The sequence below is a fragment of the Vicugna pacos genome, chromosome 1, assembly GCF_048564905.1.
Source record: "Vicugna pacos chromosome 1, VicPac4, whole genome shotgun sequence".
NCBI classification, from domain to species: Eukaryota; Metazoa; Chordata; class Mammalia; order Artiodactyla; family Camelidae; genus Vicugna; species Vicugna pacos.
In genome coordinates this window covers 21,642,094-21,664,332 of record NC_132987.1, presented here as the reverse complement: position 1 = coordinate 21,664,332, position 22,239 = coordinate 21,642,094, and the positions used below count along the sequence as shown (strand labels likewise).

Below are 22,239 nucleotides of genomic sequence, written 5' to 3'. Positions count from 1 at the left end.
GTACTGGGGGTATCGGGGCTATGGAGAGGAAGCGCCCGGGGGGCGCAGTTGTAAGGAGGTGGGGGCTGCAGGTCGCTGGGGGGTTCCAACCTTCTGCTTCTGCCAGTCACAGGAGTGGAAGGCAGGAGGACTACTCTCATGGGGAGAAGACGAGGGGTTGGGTCCCCCAGGTGGACACCTGTTTATATGAACCTACTCTGTGTTCTTGCTCAGCCTGTTTTATGGGACAGTCAAGCCACTCGTCCAGTCTTGCCTCACAAGTGGAGTTCGCTAGACCTCTGAGTGAACTTGCTTTTTTCTCCAGAGCTGCTCTCTCACAGAGAGATATTTTCTGCAATTAATATTCTACTCAAAAGGAGGCAGAACACTTATTTTAGTATTTTGTGAAAACTCAGTTTCATCAACCTGTCTTCTGTTTGTAGACTTCGCTTAAATTAACCCTCAGGTTAACTTATGTTATGAACACAGCCCTGATACCATATCCTACCAAGTCAAGTTCAAACTCATTAGCCTGGAGCAACATGGAGGATGAGTCAAATAGCTAGGTTTAGGACTTTGCCACTTACCGGCTGTGTGACACTGCAGAATTTACTCGAACTCTCTGAACCTTAATTTCCCCATCTATAAAATGGTGATGATAATCATGATTAGGTATCATAACAATACCTGTCTTTCAGGACTGTTGTAAGATTTGCAATGTTCGGCACACCTAGCATAGGGCCTAGGAAAAAATAGGCCCTCAATAAAGGGCTGCTATTGTTATTATTCAAGAATATGAATTGATGTGTTCCGCATTCCTTCCAGCCACACACTAGCTTTTCCCTAGTTCCGCGGGATGAGGTTTAACCCAGAGGGGCTTCCAGGGGTGACCTGGAAAAGGCTATTCCTGACCCTCTCCTCCCAGGTTAACATCTAGAAGGCCACCTACAGGCTCTTTAGGCAAAATCACTTTGTTCCAGCTCAACAGCAGTCCAAAAATGCCACCATGTCCCTCACTGGGAGTAAGTGGACTATGTGTGTACCCCTTGGGTTGCCCAGTAGCCAGGGGCACGGGGTTGGGGCTGGGGGAAGACTGGGTTCCCATGGCTGCAGTCAGCTGAGACCTGGGGCAGCTGGCTTCGTCCTGTCCCACGGTCAGGAGAATCCTTAGGGATCCCATCTGGCCATGACATAAACTGCCTGTTTTTCTATCATAAAATATGATTGCAAGCAATTACATTCAAGCAATGATTTAAGTGAACAGAGTGTTCCTTATGAGAAAGTCAGACATTCACCAGCTAAACCAGAAATTACAGTCGAAGAGTATGCAGTTGGGTCCCAAAGGTCACAAAGCAGCAGGATTACAAGTCAGAAGTCCTGGTCTGGGACCCTAGCTTTGCTGGCCATGTGACTTGAGACAGCCACTCCCAGCCCCAGTCGTCCCATCTGTGAAGTGCCCTTTCCTGTTCTTTGACAAGGAGAACACTCCCCCAACACACAACGCTCCTCACGTGAGTTTGGGAACCAGGGGCCTTGACAACCCATGAGTCCCACACAGTATCCTCCACATTTTTTAATAGGCTTAATAGGGTTGGAAATTCGAGCTCATTTTTCAGTCTTCCATGTCTATTTAGGCCTCCAACCAACACCATGTTGCATAATGGAAGTGCTTAAATTCTTCTGTGAGAATTTGGCCCCCTAAAATCCGCTTCTATGAAAAGGAGTGTGTAGTCTCCCATGGTTTTGTGTGAAGGAAGTAAAGACATCCTTGGAATGTCTCTGTTGCACACCTGGAATCTATTTTCCAGAAATAGGGCACGCTTGTCATGCTTTTATCCTTGCAAACTCAACAAAATGTAATATCCCATTTTGATGGCATGTAGTAAATAAAGGTATTTTCTAAGACTCCCAGAAAGTAAATAATTGACCTATTAACTTCCTTTGATCCAATCACAGGAAGCATACATGAAAATGAAAGAAATAAATGGAATAAAGTACAATGAGCTACCATCAACAGTGGCTTACGTTCTCATCCAGCTGCTGGCAAGACCCAATTTTACCCTATTTCTGATAGAAACAAAGGAAGAAATCTTGCATCACTTCTGACAAGCCATGAACTCATCGTTTTATGAATGCTCCTTAAACTGTCACCTTACAAATATTTTTTTCTAACTGGATCCTCTTCATCATTTTCATCTTAAAATAGTTCTTTCAAGACAGAGTTAGAAATGGCTGCTCATTCACAGGGTACTTCTAAACTACATCTCAAGTATTTGGGAAAAGGGTGGAAAAGGTTATCATGTAAGTCTGGCTGTGGATGAGAGAGGGAAGGTGACAGCAGTGGTGGACTTCTCAGTTTAGCCCAGAGCAGGAGGCACTCCTCCCTCCTCACAGGTGGGGAAACTGAGGCTCACATAGCAGGGACTAAAACCCAAGGCATAGAACACCCCCATCCAGAGGCTCTTTCCCTGTTTTGTGTTTTATCCCTCTGGACCAACTGGAAGGAGCTTCCCTTGTGGTTTCTGTTTTAGCCAAAAAGGTCTATATTTCTTATAACAAATTCTGCGGGGGAGGGGGATAATTAGGTTTGTTTGTTTGTTTGTTTGTTTAATAGAGGTACTGGGGATTGAACCCAGAACCTCGTGCCTGCTAGGCATGCACTCTACCACTGACCTCTACCCACCCGACTCTGGAGGAATTTTGAAGTTCACTTTTATTCCTTCACTAATTTGTTTCCTTGAGTGATTTTCTTGATTTCGCCTTTTCTCCGTCTCATCATTTCCATTTGTTAATGCAAACAAACAAAACCATTCCTCTCCCTTCCCATGCTACCATCTGATTAAACCATACATAAAGCTGCTTCACTATTAAAGCCCAGGATGATTAGTTGCCACGCCTGTGAAAGTTCTCAAGCCAGTACATAGCCAAATTCGGTGATGAAATACATCTTGGACGTTCCTTGCTGAGAAGAGTTTTATCCATTATCTGATAGGCTCACAGATTGGCACATTCTGGAATAATAGCAATTGCTCCAGTATGTCTCCTACCAGGTCCAAGTTCAGGTCCTTGGATTGTTAGATGCGTTTTGTTTATTTGAGGTTAAGTTTGTGAGAAGAAAATTCCGTTTCCTTTCATTTGCTGTTCCGGAGTAACTAGTCATTTTCCCTTCTGGGAAAAAAAAAAATTAGACTTGACCTTGGCCGTGATATTACTTATTATTTGGAGAAGGAAATTGACAACAGTCATCTGAAAAGTTTTGTGGAGATTGAATGCAGTGTTCTTTCTCATGATTTTTCTCTTGTTTTCTAATAATTAGAGTTTTCTTTCTTTCCTTTTTATTTTATCCAAAGGTTTTAATAAAAATAATATAATATTAAAAGCCCACATAGTGCAAAAAGAGAAATGAGACTAGTATGATTATTTTTAAGTATCTTTTTCACAACATCAAATATCAACGTTCTCTAACAATTAGCTCAGCATTCATTTTGCTGAGAATAGTGAGAAAATTAAATGAAATGAGGCTCCCCTTAGAGCAAAGTTATGCTTTCTATCCTCTTTCTGCATTTTTTCCCCTCATCTGGACTCCAGTTCTTTGTACACAGTGGTGTGCCTTTACCCTTAGCCAAATGAAAAGAGAGTATTTTTCCACAAATTTATTATGCCGAGAGAGTTTTAACTGGCATGTAGGGAGAAACCCACATTCAGATAAGAACTTATACAAGTCTGAGCTTGTTCTTTGAAATATGTTTTGTCTCTGCTTAGACCTTCCTACAAATTTGAGGGAAGGGGAAGTAGTTAAAAATGGACTTAGTTCCCTTTTGTCCTTTAATCAAAAAGAAGTTCTTTATAGTCAGTGGCTTTAAATAATTATAACTTTAAACAAGACATAAGTTTTCCTTCTCCTATTGACAAGCTGTATTAAGGGGGACATATGCCCAGATGGGACCCCACTCTGATGTGATAGGGACTCCGGTTGACTAAAGTCTATCGTTTCTCCACTCTTCTATTGACCTAGATTGGAATCCATTCTCTATGATTTCAATAATTCTAGATTTATTTGTCCATTATCCTTTTAGTACACCCATCTGGCTACACCCCAAGCAGTGATGAACCCAACTCTCTACTTTTGAAGAAAACCACATCTGAGTAGGTGAGCTCTGTGAGAGAGAGTTACACGCCTGGGAAGACTGGTTCTCTTATAAACTATTGATCACCAATCTCAAGTGGATCTGTACTGCTCCACACATCCTACTTGACATCTCCCAATTTTTACCTTTAATTACTTTTTCAAACCTGTATATGCTCTCCTCAAACTTCAACTCTCCCGCTTTCCATCTCACTCTCAATAAACGAGCCCACCTCCTGTTTTACAGAGTAGAAGCCACTAGATGGGAGCTCCTCTCACCTATCAAACATGAAAATCAACCTACTTATACACTTTCTCTTTTTTGTATTGTTGACCACTCCTCTCAACCGAATCCTTTGAAATGGCCTCTAAACACACTTAAGTCTTAACCACTCAACACCAACCATGTAAATGAAAACTTCCAGTAGCCTTGCAACGCCTTCATCACTCATCTTCTTTCATCTTCCCTTTTACAGTCAAAATTCTCAGAAAAACTGACTGTAACTCACTGTCTCCATTTACTCTTCTTCTGCTCAGCCCTCACCCCACTCAGTTCTGGCTTCCGCTCAACCACTTCACTAAAGCTGTATGTTAGATCAACATGACCATTGTATCTCTAGACCATACAGGTATTTTTCAGTTCTCTTCTGACGTGTCTTTTTAGCAGCATATGATACTGTTGACTATTCCCTTCTTGTAATGCTTTTTCCCTTGTCTTCCCTGACTCAACACTCCCTTTGAGTTTCCTCCCATCTCTCTGGCCAATCGTTTTCAGGCTCATCTTTCTTTGTCCATTAAATGCCGAAATTAATCATGATTCTACCCAAGGTCCTCTTCTCTTCTCATTCTGTTCTCTATGCTTAAGTGTCCATCCATACTCCTGGATTAAAATAACAGAGAAACAGAAATAAGTCACAAATTTAAACCTCTGTCAAACTCCAGGTATCTAAATGCAACTGACTTGATGTCTCCACTTATATGGCTTAAACTCAGGAATCTCCTCTCCAGACCTAATCCACGTTTAGTGTCCCTCTATTCTGTTATGCAGACAAAAAGCTCAAGCATTTTCCTGGATACTCTTCCCTTCATCCAGCTGTTACGCAAATCATCTCTCACCAGTTTTACTACCTTCAAAATTTACATTCAGGGTAGCTTAGAATGTTCTGATTGTTACTGTCTGGTTGAATGTTTTAAAAGAACTGCGTAACATCTTTTTTTTTTTCCCTTCAACACACTGAAACAAGAAAGAATTATAAATGGGAAATGATGTAAGTGTAAAATACTGCACAGGGTCAAGTATTTTTTGAAAAACAAAAAACAATTACATGTCAGGAAATACTGTTTTTTAAAAAAGAAACAACATTAATAGTGGGCATCATTCTTGTCACCTTCTCAAGGTCAGAGTCACTAAACTACACAGAACTGAGACACATAAAGGATACAAGCTACACCAAGAATTTCAAAAGGTCTAAATGGATTAATATCTCACCTTCGTAGCTACATATTTCTTCCATTTGGTAGAGCTGTAAAACAGAATTTTAAAGTTAATTTTCTGATCATAAAATCTTGCAAATGGTCATCATCACTATATTGGATTTCTCGGGGGATCTGTGACTTGGCCTGTAAAAGAGATGTCTCTTAATATATTTTAAAATATTATCTTTAGTTCTCAGCAGAAAGCACGGCAGAGTTGGAAGGAACATTTTACTCTGTTTTCTTTTGGTCTTGATCGTTTCTACAGTAGTTAAAAAAAATGATATATTCCTCTGCAAAGCCTCCTGGGAACATAGAACTAAATGCATCAGAGTATTGAATTGTTTGGAAAAATAAGATTTGCGTTTTTGCAAGTAAACCCTCTACTTATATTGAAAGCTCAATATGCATAGGAGCTTTCCCAAATAATATGCCTCCCTCTGCCAAAATACAAAGCAACCTCCATCAGTTAATAATGAGCATGACTAATTATTAACCTGAACAACAGATGACATCAGAGAAAACCAGCATAAATTATCCCGAAATGAACTGTGAGTGAATCTGTCCACTTAATGAATCTAATTTACATGATTTTTCTCCCTGCTGTTCCCTTTGTAAATAATCTTTCATTTAAATAATTTTCAGCCCCAAAGCTAGAATCATCATTATTCTGGGAGTTATGTGGGTTTGATGGGTAAGCTATTCTTTCAGCCATAACTTGCAAGCTGTTCAGATCACTGATCACTACACCTGGCTGTTAGTTTAGACTGTTTGTTGCTCAGGCAGACGGCTCAGAACCTTATTCAGAGCTCAGATCACAGAGAGCAACTAGTTAAATGGGAACTCCTGGGAGCAGGCTTCCAAGGAAGCAATGCTGGGTAAATAGCCTAGATAAAGATGTTATCTCCTGTGTCATTTTTAAAGTATGGATAGCAGACAAAAGTATATTCCTTTTATACATAACCATGAGTCATCTTTGACACCATCGGAAGAATCAATGGTAGTCACACCACCTTTACAGCCCTCCAAGTTCGAGCAGACCCTTTAAATTCATCTCGGGGGGACACAACAGGGACTCCTACAGTTTTCTCTCCAGAGCATTTTCTTGCCGGATCCAAGACCACATTATGAAGCCATGTCATTGATTTGATCGACTACCACTTGTGACAGTTCTCTCTTAGCTGTTGAAAATTACTTTTTTCCCTCTTAACATCTTGCTGGAACATCTCATTCTGAAAATTGGCTTACTCTATTCCTTCATTCCCAAACTTTGCCTAGAAAAGAATTTTAAAAATATGGCCTCCTATTTCTATCACTACGAAACGAAAATTCAAAAGAAATTTAATATTTCCTCTCACACATGTGCTCATGTGTGCATGATCACACAAAATTAGTCCTTTCCTAATAAGGAGGAAGAAGACCAAGGAAAAAGAACATCCCTCACCTTTTTTGGTTTTGAGCCTACGAGATGTGATGCACAGCAAATCATCTACTGAGGTCAAAACCATTATCTCCTCCTCTGGGTGTCAAAACTGCCCATATCAGTCATTTCAGTGGATAAAAGAATAAAGACTAGAGAATAGGATAGTTGCAGATTTGAAAAACAGTAAAAGTGTCAGTGCTGCGGATGGCTATAATACCACTTGTATCATTACAGTCATTTTTATATTACTAGAATCTGAGGATTTTATTATCTAGCATTTGAGGATTGTCTTGACAATTTGTTCAAAGAGGGAGAAGACAGAGAGAAGGAACAGTCTTTTCACGAAGACAGACAAGTTTATGTGTGTATGTCCCAGCTGGAACATAGTGTAGACATAACCTCGCCTACCCAAGTGATTAAACACATCACCCAATAGGAATTTTTGCAGCTAATTTTCAGTCTGTTTGAGCTTTTGAAATAAGGTGATATGGGGTCCACAGGGATATGTGTCTACAAGCATTGCCCAGTTTTAACAACTTGCTCAAGTTAATCTTGACGAATCTAGTTTTTGGCAGCTGTTTGGTCCTGTAGGCTATTCTATTTGTGAATATCGCTCGGGTGCCTACATGGATAACTGCACAGGGTGGGGTGTTTGAAATCTCGGGCAGTTCAATGATAAACCGGAATACATCCACAAAATCTCTACAAGTGGCCTCCTGAGGAATCTCCCTCACCGAAAATCCTTAACTTCAAGCACTAGAGGCTCCCAATCTGGTCCCATCTCAGATGTACGTTCTCAGATGCACCCATAAGCCCTCTCCTCCAAAAGGCCTGCACAACAGAGGCACTAAAACCAGTGAAAAGCATCCTAATCAAAGAAAACTACTTCCCACTCATAGCAAATGAATGCTATCCTGAGATAAACCCAGAGAAAAGAATTGATTGTATTCAATGTAAGTGCCAAAAGGCATTTGGGCAGAATTTTCAGCCTAAATGATGGTGGGAGGGATAGTCTTAAGAATTCTATTAAGGATTTCTTAAAGAACTTTCTTCAAACTAAGTACCCTTTTCCATTTTAATTATGATTCTGCTACGAACAAGAGTGATAAAGTTCAGATGATCCTAACTGCACAAAATATGCAGAAATGAATAAAAAAAAAAAACCTTTCATCCTGATGACTGATGAATTTCAACAAACTCCCCGTCTCTCTTCTTTACATTCCTCATACCAACCCATTAGTACTGTCATCTTAGGGTAAATGAAAGGGTGCCTGCAGACAGATTTTTGGACCTTAAGAGACTCTCTCCTGAGCGGAGATAAGATCTGGGCAGAAGACCTTTCCTGAGTATATTCTGAAATACAGATAGATGACTAGAGGAAGAGCAAATAATTATTATGAACTGCATCTGAAAAAGGATTGGTGCCCTTTTCCAGAAGAAATCTTGAAGAAGGAGCAAACAGAGAGCCCTGGGGAAGCCGCCACAGCCCAAAGCAAAACCTCACTGACAGAGTTCTTCAAAGACTCCACCAGCTACAGAGAGGCTGAGATGGAAACCCATCTTGGTTTTCCACTGAAAAATTCCAACCACTCATTAGTGCCTGTTTTCTCACCGAGTTAGCCTCCAGGCCTGCCACCATGCCTGGCACATAGCACATGTTCTCAAAAATGTCTTATCAGCAGGTAATCAAAAAGGTCCTGCAGTTAAATGATAGTAAAAACACGAATATATTCCACCAAACAACTTGCTGTATTTCAGGTTAGTGTTGGGCATTGTCTCTTGACCTCTGCCCACTACTTTATTTATTTATTTGCTTTTCACTTCATTTTTGTGGCGTGGCATGGCTGTGCACAGATTCTGGAACCTAAGTCTGTATTAGGCCAGTCAAGCATGAAATTATAGTTTGTTGGCTAACAACACGCAAGGATGCCTGGGAGACTAAGCATGATACGACGGCACTGAGGGCTTCTAACAAGAGTGTAATCAACCATGATTCTCAGTCCCTTATTATTTTGTTTACAATGTCACAATGCAAAAGTTCTCATGGTGGGTCCTTAATGCTTTTGAGATTTCTCCTATGCGTCAGTCTTTGACCTGATTGCTTTTTTTTGCCATGGCAGTTAACACCTTTTTGGGAGCTGTAATTGTATGTAGCACACCCCGTAATTCAGGCAGCACCATTCTTTTACAGAGGCAGTTGTCACTCCCAGAGTTACATTAATAATCGTTAAGAAAACAGTGAACTGAGCAACAGTTGTTAACGTGAACGTAATGATCAGAACTGACCACGGCCAAGCTCGGCTTCGGAACAGGGACGGAAATTATCCGAGTGGATGTGATTGTTGAGAACTCCGGAGTACTCCCCAACAGTCTGCCCTTCGGGTAATTTTTTAACTGTCGTTCACCAGGCTCAACAACGGTCTTCAACGACGTGGCAATGCAGTGTGAAGGAAAGCCTTCAGAACATCCGTGCAAAGGATCTGAAAAGTGGTTTGTCCGTGTTAGGAACAAAGTAGTATGTCAGTGCAGAAGGAGGGAATGTGATGCAAGGGAGGCAGGAGGGGAAAGGAACGCTGTGCTCTGAGCGAGAATTAAGCAGCCTGGGACGCAAGCAGAGAAGATTCTCATCCAAGGCCGGAGGAGAGAAGGTGAGCAAGGGAGCTGGAAACTGCCTTTCTTCCCCCCAGCCACTCGGCTCCCATGCAGCAAATTGTGATTAATGACAAAAGGAAAAGACGACAGCAGCGCAGCCCAGCAGTGAAGGGGCTGAGCGCACCTGTCCAGGGAGCAGCAAGAGGAGCCTCCCCACCGGGAGGGAGCACTAATGGGGAGACTGTGAGGTAGAGCACGGTGGCATTCCAGGGACTCGGAGAATTACTGATGGTGATTGGGAGCGAGGCCGTGAGTGGCAGATAGTGGCATAGGGAAGCCCAAATTCTATCCCGTGGGCTGTCGCTTGACACAGACAGAGCCTTGTGTAGGAGACATCTGTGGGATTTAAATTATGGAATCTGAAGCTTCCCAGCAGTCTCAACCACTCCTTGGTTATCATTCCAGGAAGGCCTAGTAGAGAAGAGAATAAACTTTCAGATCACATAAGTTATAAGTTAAAGGTGGTGTAAGATTTGTGCAACTTAAAAGGTCCTTGGATTCAAAACACAGGAGATAAGACTCCTGTCTCTTTCACTTAATAACTGAGTGGCTTGGACAAGTCACTTAACTTTTTTAAATCTCTGTTTTCTAATCTCCAAAGTGGGAAGAAGCTATTGCCATAATGGGAGAGTGCCAACCACCATACCCACATTCATGACTATTTTGGTAAGTTGGCAGCCTAGACATAAAATCCTCAGGCTGCTATAAGTTTGGGATTATTTTTTTTAATGTAAAGGTGACTGATCTGCCCTGCACCATTCTGATTCTTCTCCTCTACCCAGTGGCTGCTGGGAATAGAAGCAAGCACCTGTAAGCCATCACCTGGCTTGGGTGCGGTCAGGTGTGTTGTCGTTTTTAAAGAATCTTTTAAAAATATGAGTACGCATATCCCGAGTGCCGTATACACAGTGTGGGCTGGGAGTGAGTTAGATCAAAAGTAAGTGATTAAACAGAGCTGACTGGCTCCCTTTCCCCCTCTCTTTCCAAGGGTTTCACAAAGGTGTTTGTTAATATAACACTGCCCTGTCTGCCTGTCAGGAATTTCAGTCTGACACCGAAAAACACAGACCAAATTGGGCTGAAAATGTTTACACTTTAGTTTTATTGACAATGAAGCCTCTTAAAATGTATTTAGACACAGCTGGGTTGACAAACCATAACTCTTTGACATTGCAGTAAAAAATGAGAGCTCTTTCCCTTTTTGAAACTCTGCAAGACCACCACGATATTACAGCCAGCTTTCAGCCTGGTCCAGGAAGGACATTCCATACCTCTCCAAATACACGGGAGTATGTGTTTTAGTAGGACTTGTTATTCAAGAGACGTCCATGTTAGCCTCTGATATACAAAAGTCACTTAAATGATATTCGAGTATCCCTCGTGGCTTCTTTTACCCTTTTTCTTAAGGACAGAAAAGCAAAAAGCACGTGACTCTCCTTCATGGGGTCATGACTGGTTCCACTCGGGCCCTGACAAGAAGCAGCAGTGGGCTCTGATTTTCAAAGTTCCCAGGCAGGTGCTCCTCTGCCAACAGAGAGGACACAGGTTGAGAAAGAAAGGGACTTGGGTATAAGTCCAGGTCACCATAGGCTGGAGATTCCCCTCTCATTCTTTAGTTTCCCAAGAACCTTCATCAGCGTTTTTCAGGCTGCCTCTAACGTAGTAGTTTCTAATTGTGGAGGCAGTTCAGAATCCCCTGGGGCACTGAGTAAAAGCTCAGATCACTGGTGGCTGTCTCCCTAAAGATTCCGATTCAGGGAGCCTGGGGTAGGGCAGGGTGATCCGTACACTTACCCAGTATCCCAGGGAATTCTGCTAGAGCAAATGAAAAGGAAAGCTTTGGGAAAGTCCAGAAGTCCTCTGTCAGTTTCAAGTAGAGCCTGACCACTGTGCCCATTTTGCAGAAGAGAACACTGAGACTCAGAGTCAAAAAGCAAGTTAAGGGCTGAACTGGCTCATGACCCAAAATCTGTTAGATTCCAGAGTCCACATTTTGACCCACTATGAGACAGTCCCTCCAGTGCAGTGGGGGACTGAGTCTCAACTCACTTCTGCTGTGGCTTGTGTTTGTTTTCAACACGTCAGCTTCCAACAGCTCTCTGCTAACATATGCTGTTGAAATTTAATAAGCAGGATTGTTAAATCAAAAACCTTGTCTTTAAACCCATTTTAAGTCCATGGCCATGGTATAAGGGTGTGTAGGTAGATCCAGAGCTCTCCTGAGAGTCAAGTTCATGCGCTTTGTGACAACTCTTTTCTGCTACGTTCAGGCCCCTTTTTCCAGACATGCACAGAATCAAAATTGGATTTCCAGACAATTAAAATTAAAAGAAGTCCAACTGATTGACATATGCAAATGCTCTACCCAGGGGTTTCTTATGTCTAGTGCCGTGCTCTTCACACCAATTATAGCCTTTTTTTTCAAATGTAAAATTAGTAAAAGCAAAACTTCTCTGGTTGGGATGGGATGGGATGAACATCCTAGAGCCTAGAGTCCAGCCCTCTCTCCTACCATGACATCCACTGAGGTCCCTCTTATACACCAAGGAATCTTGGAGGTCCACGGAACACAGCTGGAAAGCCAAGGTTCTAGGGTCTCCTTCCAATGATAAAAAAGCAGATGCTAATGGCATGCATAAGATTTTGCCAAGGGAGTAAATCATAACAAACAAATAAAACACCCCTTACTTGGCTCCATTGTTAGAAATTAATACTATCTGATAACTGAAGACTTTAGACTTGGAGTTAGGAATTCTGCACTGTCGTGTGTTCCTCTGCTGGTGTCTTTCATTATCAGGGCAAGCCATGGGGCTCACCTCACTGCAATAACTTGTTTCTCCTCAAGCCCAACTTTCAAGGTCTATCACCCAGGCCAGGAAGCAGCCTGCTGGCTTGTAGGTGAGATATGGCCGTCAAATTAAACACACATCGCGGCTGCTGGCTCTCATATGTGGCTGCCTTGGCTGTGCAGAGAGATAAAAGAATTGACGTTTCAGGCCAGCGTTTACTGTGCGTGCTACTGCTATCACCAGTCTCCTCTTTACTAGTCCTGAAACCACCCAAATAGTTAGGCAGCCACAGAGCGTTGATTGGTCACTAAATAACAGTTGGTGAAACAAATCCAAGGTTTCTAGACATTTGCAAAAGGACATTTAAAATGAGCCAATGTGTCTCTTAATTTTAGAGGTTTCTTTGTACTGTTTGTTCCGCAATCACAACCAAGCAAACTCGCCTAGTCAGGGCCGTGATGTGATGCGCGTACAGTAAGGACTTAGGCCAACCAGATCACAAAGTGCAAACACAGTTCCTGGTGGGTGGGAATTACCTTGTCTGGACCAGAAAGACACACATTCCCCTTAGTCCTTCCCAGAAAGACTTCAGTAGGTGTAAAATCACCCATTTCCTGGATCACAGGGCCAGCCCAGCCTCCCTGACAGAATAAGAGGCTCAGGTTTTAGTTCCTAAAGTGAACTTGATCGTACCTAAGAGTAACGACATACTCCCCAGCTGCTCTTGTTTCTTCTAATGTATTTCCTGTGTTCTACATGTGATCTAAAATCCTGAAAGTGACATGGGGGAGTGAAAAGACTATAACTCTTAGCATCGGATTACCTTGTGATCGTAAGCAAGTTACTTAAGGTCTCTGAGACTTGTTCACTTTGGCTGTAAATTGAGGATGATACATACTTATTTAGAGGATTAACATGGGGATCAAATGAAATGATATATCTGCATACAAGTTAGCAAACACATAAACACATTGTCGATGGGCCAAGAAAGCACAGTCACTATTAGCAGTGCTATTTGAGTAAAGGCCAAACAATGTCCAGTCCTTTCCCATCTTCCCCAAGTCATCTTCTCTCCTCTCCAAGCTCATCATGAAGGGAGATAAAACCTCTCTGTTTAATAAATATTCTCCCTAACTAGTACCAAGACAAGTGGATCTCAACCCCTGGGCACACGCGAATCATTTGGGTTCACTGGTTGGCGGTGGGACCTAGGTGATATTTTTAACAAGCCCCCAAGTATTTCAATGTGCACCCGGGGCTGAGAGCTTAAGCTACTAAACATTACTATTGGTTTTTCTCAACCAAGATTCTGTTCACTCTAATCTATTCTCTAGTAAAATAGTCTTAGTATTTATAAAAGACTAGCAGTCCTTACTACTAGTAAAATAGTCTTCCCAGCAAGCAGACCTGACGTTGTCATTCCTGTATTGAAAACCCTTAGATAGCTTCCTTTGCCTGCAGCAAAGACAGTGAATGTACTTTTCCTATGTTCCAAATCCAGTAAGGTGGAGGTAGCTTCCCAAAGTCCTTGGCAGAGAATGATTCCATGGGTTGGCTCGGGCTCAGGAAGAAAGAATGCCATTCATGGCAGACTGGGGACATCTGCCACAGGGCTAGAAGGTGGGGAGCTCTGGGATTTGCCGTTCCCAGCATAGAGAATAAAGCTGAAGCTCTACCATGACATCTAAGATCCTACAGAGGTTGCCTAGTTCCATTTCCTACCTACGAAGCCACAAGCTATAGCCACAATCAGTTACTTATTTTCTTATTTTCTTATTTTCCCTCCCAAGCATGAATCCTGAACTCCATGACTTTGCTCATACTATTCCTTTGCTGGGAAAGGAAAGGCCCTTGCTCTCCTCCCTCCCCATCACCTCCCCTTGACCCCCTTATCCAGCTTCAAAATTCAGGCTGAATGTCACCTTTTGTCACCTGGGAAAATTCCTATGACTCTGCCAGATATAATTAGTCTCTCTCTCCACTTCTATGCTTGTGAAGCCTTTCCTCATTTTTATAGCTGACTGTCATCCTGCCAGATAGTCATTTACTCTATGTTTATATATTCAAGTCCCTAATACATGATGCACGTCATTAATGCTCAGTAAACGTTGGTGAATGAATGAATGAATGGACTCCCTGGCTGCAGCTACTATCCCTTACTCATCTTTGTTTCCCAAATGCCCAGCTGGTAACTGACGCATAGTAGGAACTCAGGAGTCTGCTGAGTGACTGAGCTGGTGTCTGAAGGCTCCGTTGCCATCCATATGGCACCATGATCTGGGCTCATTCTGAGTCACAAATCACAATCTGCCAGAAAACTTCCATCTGGAGAGATCACTCCCCACAGCAGCTTTTCCTTTCAGTCTTCAGGCCTGTTTTGTTCCTTATTCAACAGGAAATAATTGAATGCTAGCACTGATTCAAAAATAACTCGGGAAGCTATAAAAATTGTAAAAGGTCTATTAACAATAGTGTGCAGGATGCTTTATGGCAGCCCTGCACAGCACCATCCATCTCCTCCCCAGGGTTTCTTTATGCATTTGTGTTGCACATGCTTTCTTATCTATGTGGTCAAGGCAGCCCACCAGCCTCTCTCGTCCCTCTCGTGTGCAGCTCGGCCTCCTGACTGCTCAGTGCAGTGAAACTGATCAGCTGTCTACGTAGAGTGAAGGGAAGGCGCTCAGGGTATGCTCAGGATTATCCCTAATCAGTTACTGTTGTGCGGAAGAAATGTCGCATCTGTCCTTTCTCACCCTCTCCCACCTGAAATATAACTACTCTGCTCTCTCCACTAACTAAAGGAGCAATCCTGCCCCAAGAGAATTCTTTTATAAGCGCGAGATGCACAAAGAGTTAAGCTTCCTGGATTCCTAGTGGTTTACTCATTTAAATCGGCATCGCTACAGAGCAGAAACTATTTTGGCTCTCTGCATAAGCGGAATATCTAATACAGAATTACATTATAATGAACTATGCATTAATGCAAGCTTCATAAAGTGCTCTTATGCTCTGTGGGCATCCAAAAGTTGAAAACGCCTATAATCTTGTTTTAGTTGCTGCTCAAACGATGATCCATCAGGTTAACATGCTTAATTAAAAGTCACATTTGAAACATTCAAAGGGATAGTTAATTCGCTATTGACGTTTGCTATGACACAGTTAAGCATTGTGGAAACAAGACAATGGGATCTGTCGCTGCTGCTAGGAGTAGAAGGAAGATATTTTATGATTTTCAGGAAACGGCAGGTACTCACATCCAAGAAAATGTAACTAACCACATCCTAAAATATTTGCCATTGATAATAAATTTTTACCTAGAGAGACTCTCTAATAATCATACCCAAGCCACTTACTTGTCTACTTTTAAATGAAAATTAATGAAAAAGAGATATTTCCAGGTGCCATTTATTTAACAGTTCAGGTCTGATTAGTTGACCCATGGGCGCAATCCTCAGAAATAGATGAAGACTCTCTGAAGACTGTCCCTTTCAGTTTCTGATGCGCTATCTGTCCCCAGTGTTGAAAGTGAGGCTTGAAGCTATTAAAGTCCACTCCCTACCACTTGGCACTGGATTTAAAATAAAACGACCGAGCTCATTCCATTCACAAACGTCTTGACTTCCCATTTATAATGCTTTATCCTTTTATTCTCCTGCCTTAAAATCCATGCTGGTTTAAATGCAGCTGGGCTGCCCTCTGCTCACACTGCCCCTGCCGATGCTTTGGCCAGATCAGGTGGCACAGAGCGTCCCTCACCTCCCCAGCTGTTTCCTCCTTCCCGGCTCAAATCCTGGTGTGTCGGGTCACAGCCCGGCCAAATTCCTCTTTTCCAAGAATTGCGCCTCCAGCATTTTTTAAAAAGTATTTCAAAAGCTCTTTCTCGGGATTTCCTCCTAATTACCTTCCCCACTATATCATAGAAAAAAAAAAATCACACAGCCCAGCTTGCAGGGAGTAAAGGTGCTGAAGAAAAGCTAGTGGGAAAGAGAACAACACCGAGGGCTCCGGATCGGGCTCCCAGGCCCCGCCAGTGAGGACCCCAGTCCCTGGGGAGGAGGGGACTGGCGTGTCCAGAAGGGGGAACTGCTAGGCATCCCAGGGAGATGAATGGAATGGAAACCATGCTCCTCGGCCTAGAAGCAAGCGGGTCTCTATCAGCCCTGAGACCCCACCAGGCGAGAGGAGCAGCCATGCAGGTCAGCCCTGGCGCCAGCAGAGCGCTGGAGGCAGAGGGTCACGTGGGGTGAGCCCAGCTTCTCCAGTGTTAACACCCCTCCCTCCAAGGACTTGACGGAAAATCAAAATTGTTTTGCTAATCAGTGATTTCAGATTTCATCCCACGAGTGACCCACTGATACTAGAACAGAGGGGCGTTTCCTTTACAGGGTCTACAAGGATTTACTTTCTCATTTTGGCTATCTCGGCACTCATGACTCTGCTGAGTACCTTGTTCTGCTCCTGGTCTCAGATTCTCATCTTTTTTCTTCTCTAACCCATCTAGTCCCCTATTGCCACTTCCATCCCAAACACACACACACACACTCTTCAAGGGACAATAAATTACCAGATCTGTAAAGTTGCCCTAACTAGGAAACATCCCTTATACGCTAGGATTTATTGTGAGCATTAGGGAGCAATGGCTGTACTGAGGCTCAGAAACAAACTCCCTGTTCCTAAATGGTTGAATTCTTGAAAGCCAGCTCTTAACATTCCTGACCTTTTTAGAGCAAGTGCCACATATAAAGGTCAACTTGAGTGGAAAGTCTGGGGCCCCCATCAGGCAATAAGGGTCTATTTTCAGGGTTCTTTGACAAGATCCTTAACTGGGTCAAATGAGGTCAAGCAGAGTTGATGCGAAATATAAACCAGCACAAAACATGCACACTTGCAGACAGGCAAGAACAGCATTACCAGAGAGGAAAAATGCAGGCACCGTTCTCTCAGTCCCTCGGCTCCATGACAGATAGGGTGATGGGGGAGTGGGTCAAGCTAATCGGGGAGCACAACCCAGGCGTCCTCCAGCAGCTAACACTGACCTGTGACAGAAGCAAGAGAAGCCCTGCCGGCAACCTGCGGGAGCTGGGAAAGTTCGAGCAAGAAGGATGAGATTACTTCCCAGGGGAGAACTGGGTGTTCTGATATACGGGAGGGCAGGAACTGGGCTTTGAATACTGTGTAGGGTCTTGAATCACGGAGGTGGAGGGAGGGGGTGTATGAACGTGAGCAGGGGCATCTCGACTCCAGTGTCCCCTGTAAGATGGCAGAAGTTCCTCGCTTCTTTGTGGCTCACTGTTGTCATTTCAGGCTGTTCAGAATGGTTCTGCAAAACAATCGTTAGTATTATCGAAGATCTTGAAACCAAAGACATGATAAACGACTTTGTATTACTACGCTTTACTTTTTAGAGCAGTTTTAGGTTTAGAGAATTTTGAGCAGAAAGTACAGAGTTCCCAGATACTCCATCTCTCTCTGCACTTAGTTTCCTCTATTCTTAATATTTTGCATTAGTATGGCACATTTGTTATAGTTGATGAGCCAATATTGATACGTTATTATTAAAGTCCATAGTTTGCCTTGGGGTCCACTCTTTGTGTTGCACATTCTATGGGTTTTGACAAATATGTAAGGACATGTATCCACTGTTACAGTAATATGTAATAGTTTACTTTTTCAAAGACAGCTCAGACTCTGGTTTCTAGATAGCTATTATTGATGAAAACCCAGGTAGGCAGGGAAAACAGACAGTACTTGTACACACAGCAGAAACGTCCATGTGGAAATACTTCCTCTGTTGACACACGTTGCTGGTAGCAAGGGAGGAGCCTCCCGGAACCTTTCTTTTCCTGGCAAGAACAGCTTATCTAAGTTTGCAACTTCCAGTGGAACATGAAAGCTGGGGATTGGACTAGTTAGCACTGAGTTTAGAACAAATTTGGAAGAACTAGTGCTGCTCCTCGTAGACATTGCTGCAGGTACTGGATCTGCCCCCTAGACAGCCTGGAATATCTTGTTACTACCATATCCCAGAACAGTGTGGGAACACACCAAAATTTTGAGATCTGAATGTCCTGTTACTCCTGTATTACATTCAGAGTATCACCCCCAAGTACACTGACCATGAAAGATGTTAGGGATGTTTCTGTATCTCCAGTAGGTGGCCATAGACAGAGGATGTTTGTGGAAGAATTAAGCTGAGTGAAGGGGAGAGGGGGCGGAGAGGTCAGGGGCAGAGGAAAATACTTCTAAGTTCAAACGATAGGAAACAAGAAAAGCCTCAGGGCGCAAGAAATGGAATCAATCTACTAGTAATAATAAGAAGAGATGGAAAAAGTTAAATGGACAAAAGCTATGTCTCCTCCTCTTAATTAAAATTCATAGCTGTTCCAGATGGCACTGTACTAAGAGACTTCTCCTTTGTGTGCTGTCTGATCCAGTGTCTAAGTTGGTTTTCTTTTTTATTCCCCACATTTAATAGGCAAGTTCCTTTGCTGTTCATTCACCCCACTCTACCTCACCCCCACATGTCTACTTTTATAGATTTTTTTTCTTTAATTGTAGGAGGTGGTGGTTTTTTAAGAGAGGAAGCTTAGCTCTCATTTGGATTTATCAGTTGCAATTTTTGGAGAATTTAGACTTCCTTCCTCTTTCTTTCCTGTCTGAACAAGCCCCGGCAAGTGAGAGTTTTAGTTGAAATTCTAGAGGAGTATGTTTCCAGCTCTCCACTGTACTCTCAGAATACTTGCAAGGACCATTTTCAACTAAAATTATCCTTAGAAGACTTACTTATTTCTAAACGTGTATCTGCTGACAGATTCAAGGGGATTGTTACTGCTGATGAGGAAAAAAATTACTTAATTTCACCACAAGATAAATGAGTGGCCTCTGTCACCACTGATAAGAACTCTGAGCACAAGGCAAGAGAACATGGACCCCTGACCAAGAGACACACGTGGCCACTGATTTAAGTGCACAAGATATATAACATCCTACTGATACTCCAAGTATTTACTTAGTGCCTACCAAGTACCATGCACTGTTTTGTTTACCATGATGGACAGGAACCGTGGAGGGGAGAAGCTCTGTTAAAGAAGGTCATCAGGAAGGGCTTTCTGCAACTAAAAATGAGAAGGAGCCAACATTTTGAGGAGAAGGCTTCGGGCAGAAGGAACAGCATGTGCAGAGAACTGGCAGGGAAAGAGCTTGGTGTGTCTAGGAAACAGAAAGGTGCCCAATGTGGCTGGAAAGTGGCGAGGGAGAGCATGACCAGTGGGGAAGGCAGATCACGCAGGGCCTGGAGGCCAGGCTAAGGAGGGTAGATTTTATTCTAAGGGAGATAGGCATCCATCAGAGAGTTTTAAGCAGAGGAATCGTGTAATCTAATTTCCTTTTTCACGGATCACTATGCGAATGCTGTGGAGAACTGTAGGAACATGAGCACGGCATCTGGGAGGCCATTTAGGAGGCGGCTGTGTGACTGTAGGTAAGAGACAGTGGTGGCCTGGATGCAGGGGATGGTGGCACCTTGAATCTAGTCTGGAGGTGGAATCACAGGACTTTCGTGCATTTGGTGTGGGGAGTGGGGAGAGGGCAAAGGAGGAATCAAGACCAACTCCCAGGATTCCGACTTCAGCAACCATGTGGATGGCGATGCCATTTACAGAGACAGGGAGGGCTGGGTCGGAGCAGGGAGGGCTCCAGAATTCAGGGAGGGATAAGTTTGAGGTTGGCCAGTGGAAATGGTGAGTAGCTGGCTGGATATACGAGTCTAGAGCTCAGGAGACACAGGGAGATATAACATTTGTGCATGTGATTTGTTAACCTCTAGGTGCTATTTAAAGCCATAGATGAGATCATCTAGAGAGATGGTGTTTTGGGGGAAGAGAGAAGGTAGGACAGACCATCAGGTATACCAGTCTTTAGACCTAAGTAGAGGGACAGGAATCTGCCAAGAAGACTTCAAAGGAGAGGCCCAAGGGTGCGGGCCAACCAGCAGGGTGCAGGGTCCCAAGGGCTCGGCATAGAGAATGTGGTCACGGTGCCGGGGGCTGAAGGACACAGAGAAGAGTCCTTTGGAGTTGGCACCACAGAGGTCATTGGTTGACCGTGACAAGAGCAAATTCAGTGGGGTGAATTCAGGAGCAAAAAGCTGGCTGGGGGTAGACTGAGGAGTGACTAAAAATGAGAAAGTGGAGGTAATGAGCATAAATTAACTCTTTTGGGTGTTTGAGCTCTAAAAGGAAGCAAAGAAATGGGGCAAAATATGGAGGAGAGTTAAATACGGAAGATACTGGATCACGTTTGGATGTAGCTGATGGAAATGACTCAGGAGGGAGGGAGACAGCAGTGATGAAGAGTAAGTAAAAAAGGAATTCCCTGAAAAGGTGTCAGAGGATGGAATCCAGATCCCAGAGGGAGGCACAGGCCTTTGAAGAGGCGGGACAAACACTCAGAAGACAGAGGCACAGAGGAGGAGGGTGCCTCCCAGACGGGTGGGAGTTTGATGGTGGGAAGGGGAGGTGGTTCCCGTCTCCCCGTCGGGTGACTTCTCATTATCTTCCACACAGCATGTGACAAGGTCATCGGCTGACAATGAGGGTAGAGCAGGAAGCTAGAGGAGAGGACAGCAAGTCATTTCAGGGAAGAAAAGTAAATCTTCTTAAAAAACACACACACACACACAATAGGATCATTTGGCAGGGTTGAGTACCCAGAGGAGGTCTGTTACCACAACTCAGTTGAGTAATTTTCTCCAACGCTGTCCAGAGAGAGGATCCTTCTTGCTTCCTCCAGAAAAAGCCCCTTTACTTGCCAGAAAACATCTCCCCGTTCAGGTGCTGGCACTAAGCAGCTTCAGAAACGCCTGCCAGGACTAGAAGCTTTCTATGAAATGTACCCAGGATCCAGGGATGCCTAGGAAGATGGACAGAGGACGGGTGCAGGGGCAAATTTCTTCTAAGTCTTCCCCTTCTCCTTCAAAGTATTCATTTCTCCAATAATTACATCCAAAGGCAGTCAAAACCTTTCACTGCACATCCAAGATTTTTTTTCCTTGATTACTAACAACTTTTATTGAATTTTATATGAATATCCATGTGTGACCAGATACATAAAGTGCTCACAGGACAGTTGCATGCATGAACAGAAAACCAATACCAAGTACTATTAGAGCTTCAACCATAAAAAACAGATTCATCCTTCTTAAAGCAGTATATTAAGCCAGGACACATTATGATGCCTAAGGACTGACTGAGGGCATGTCAGTACATTCCAGAACACGCACAAGTGATGGCTGACACACCCCTCTGTGCTGGCCCTGAGCTCATCCTATAGGCAGAGACCAGGTCAGCAGGATTCACTATAAACAGTTACTGACAAGGTCCCAATAAACAGTCCACTACAATCCCCTTGGATGCTGCTTCTGATAGTCTTGACAAGCATGAGGCCCTGAACTTTCATGAACACCCCACAGAGCCCAAGGGGATGTCTTGGCCTATGGAACACTCTAGTAGACGTCTTTTTTCTTTTAATCTATAGGCATCCTATTCTGTACTAGTTAATACCCTAAAAGTAACCCTTCGAAGACACACACACATGCAGGCACACAAACACACACATGCAAAAGAAAGGCCTAGATCCACTGAGGAAGAAAGAGTTCACAGGCAAAATGAGGATCCTGACTTCTCTTTCCCTAGCTATATTAGTCAGGGCTCTTCAGAGAAAGAGAATAAATAGGATTTAGAAAGAGAGAGAGATTTGTTTTAAGGAATTATCTCACATGGCTGAGAAGTCCCAAAATC

General features: G+C 43.3%; 1 protein-coding gene across 10 annotated transcripts in view; it reads left to right on the top strand.

Annotated features, from left to right (window-relative positions):
- The window catches only part of SLC9A9 (solute carrier family 9 member A9), a 599,624-nt gene that overhangs the window by 522,379 nt on the left and 55,006 nt on the right, over positions 1 to 22,239 (top strand). Inside the window, exon 15 of one of the 10 annotated variants that reach the window (XM_072958701.1) lies at positions 7,762 to 7,869. The exons of the other annotated variants lie outside the window; for them this stretch is intronic. Within the exon in view, the coding sequence (XP_072814802.1) occupies positions 7,762 to 7,813 (52 nt within the window). The 3' untranslated portion in view covers positions 7,814 to 7,869. Of the gene's footprint in view, positions 1 to 7,761; positions 7,870 to 22,239 lie in introns of those variants that run through there. 10 annotated transcript variants of the gene reach the window in all.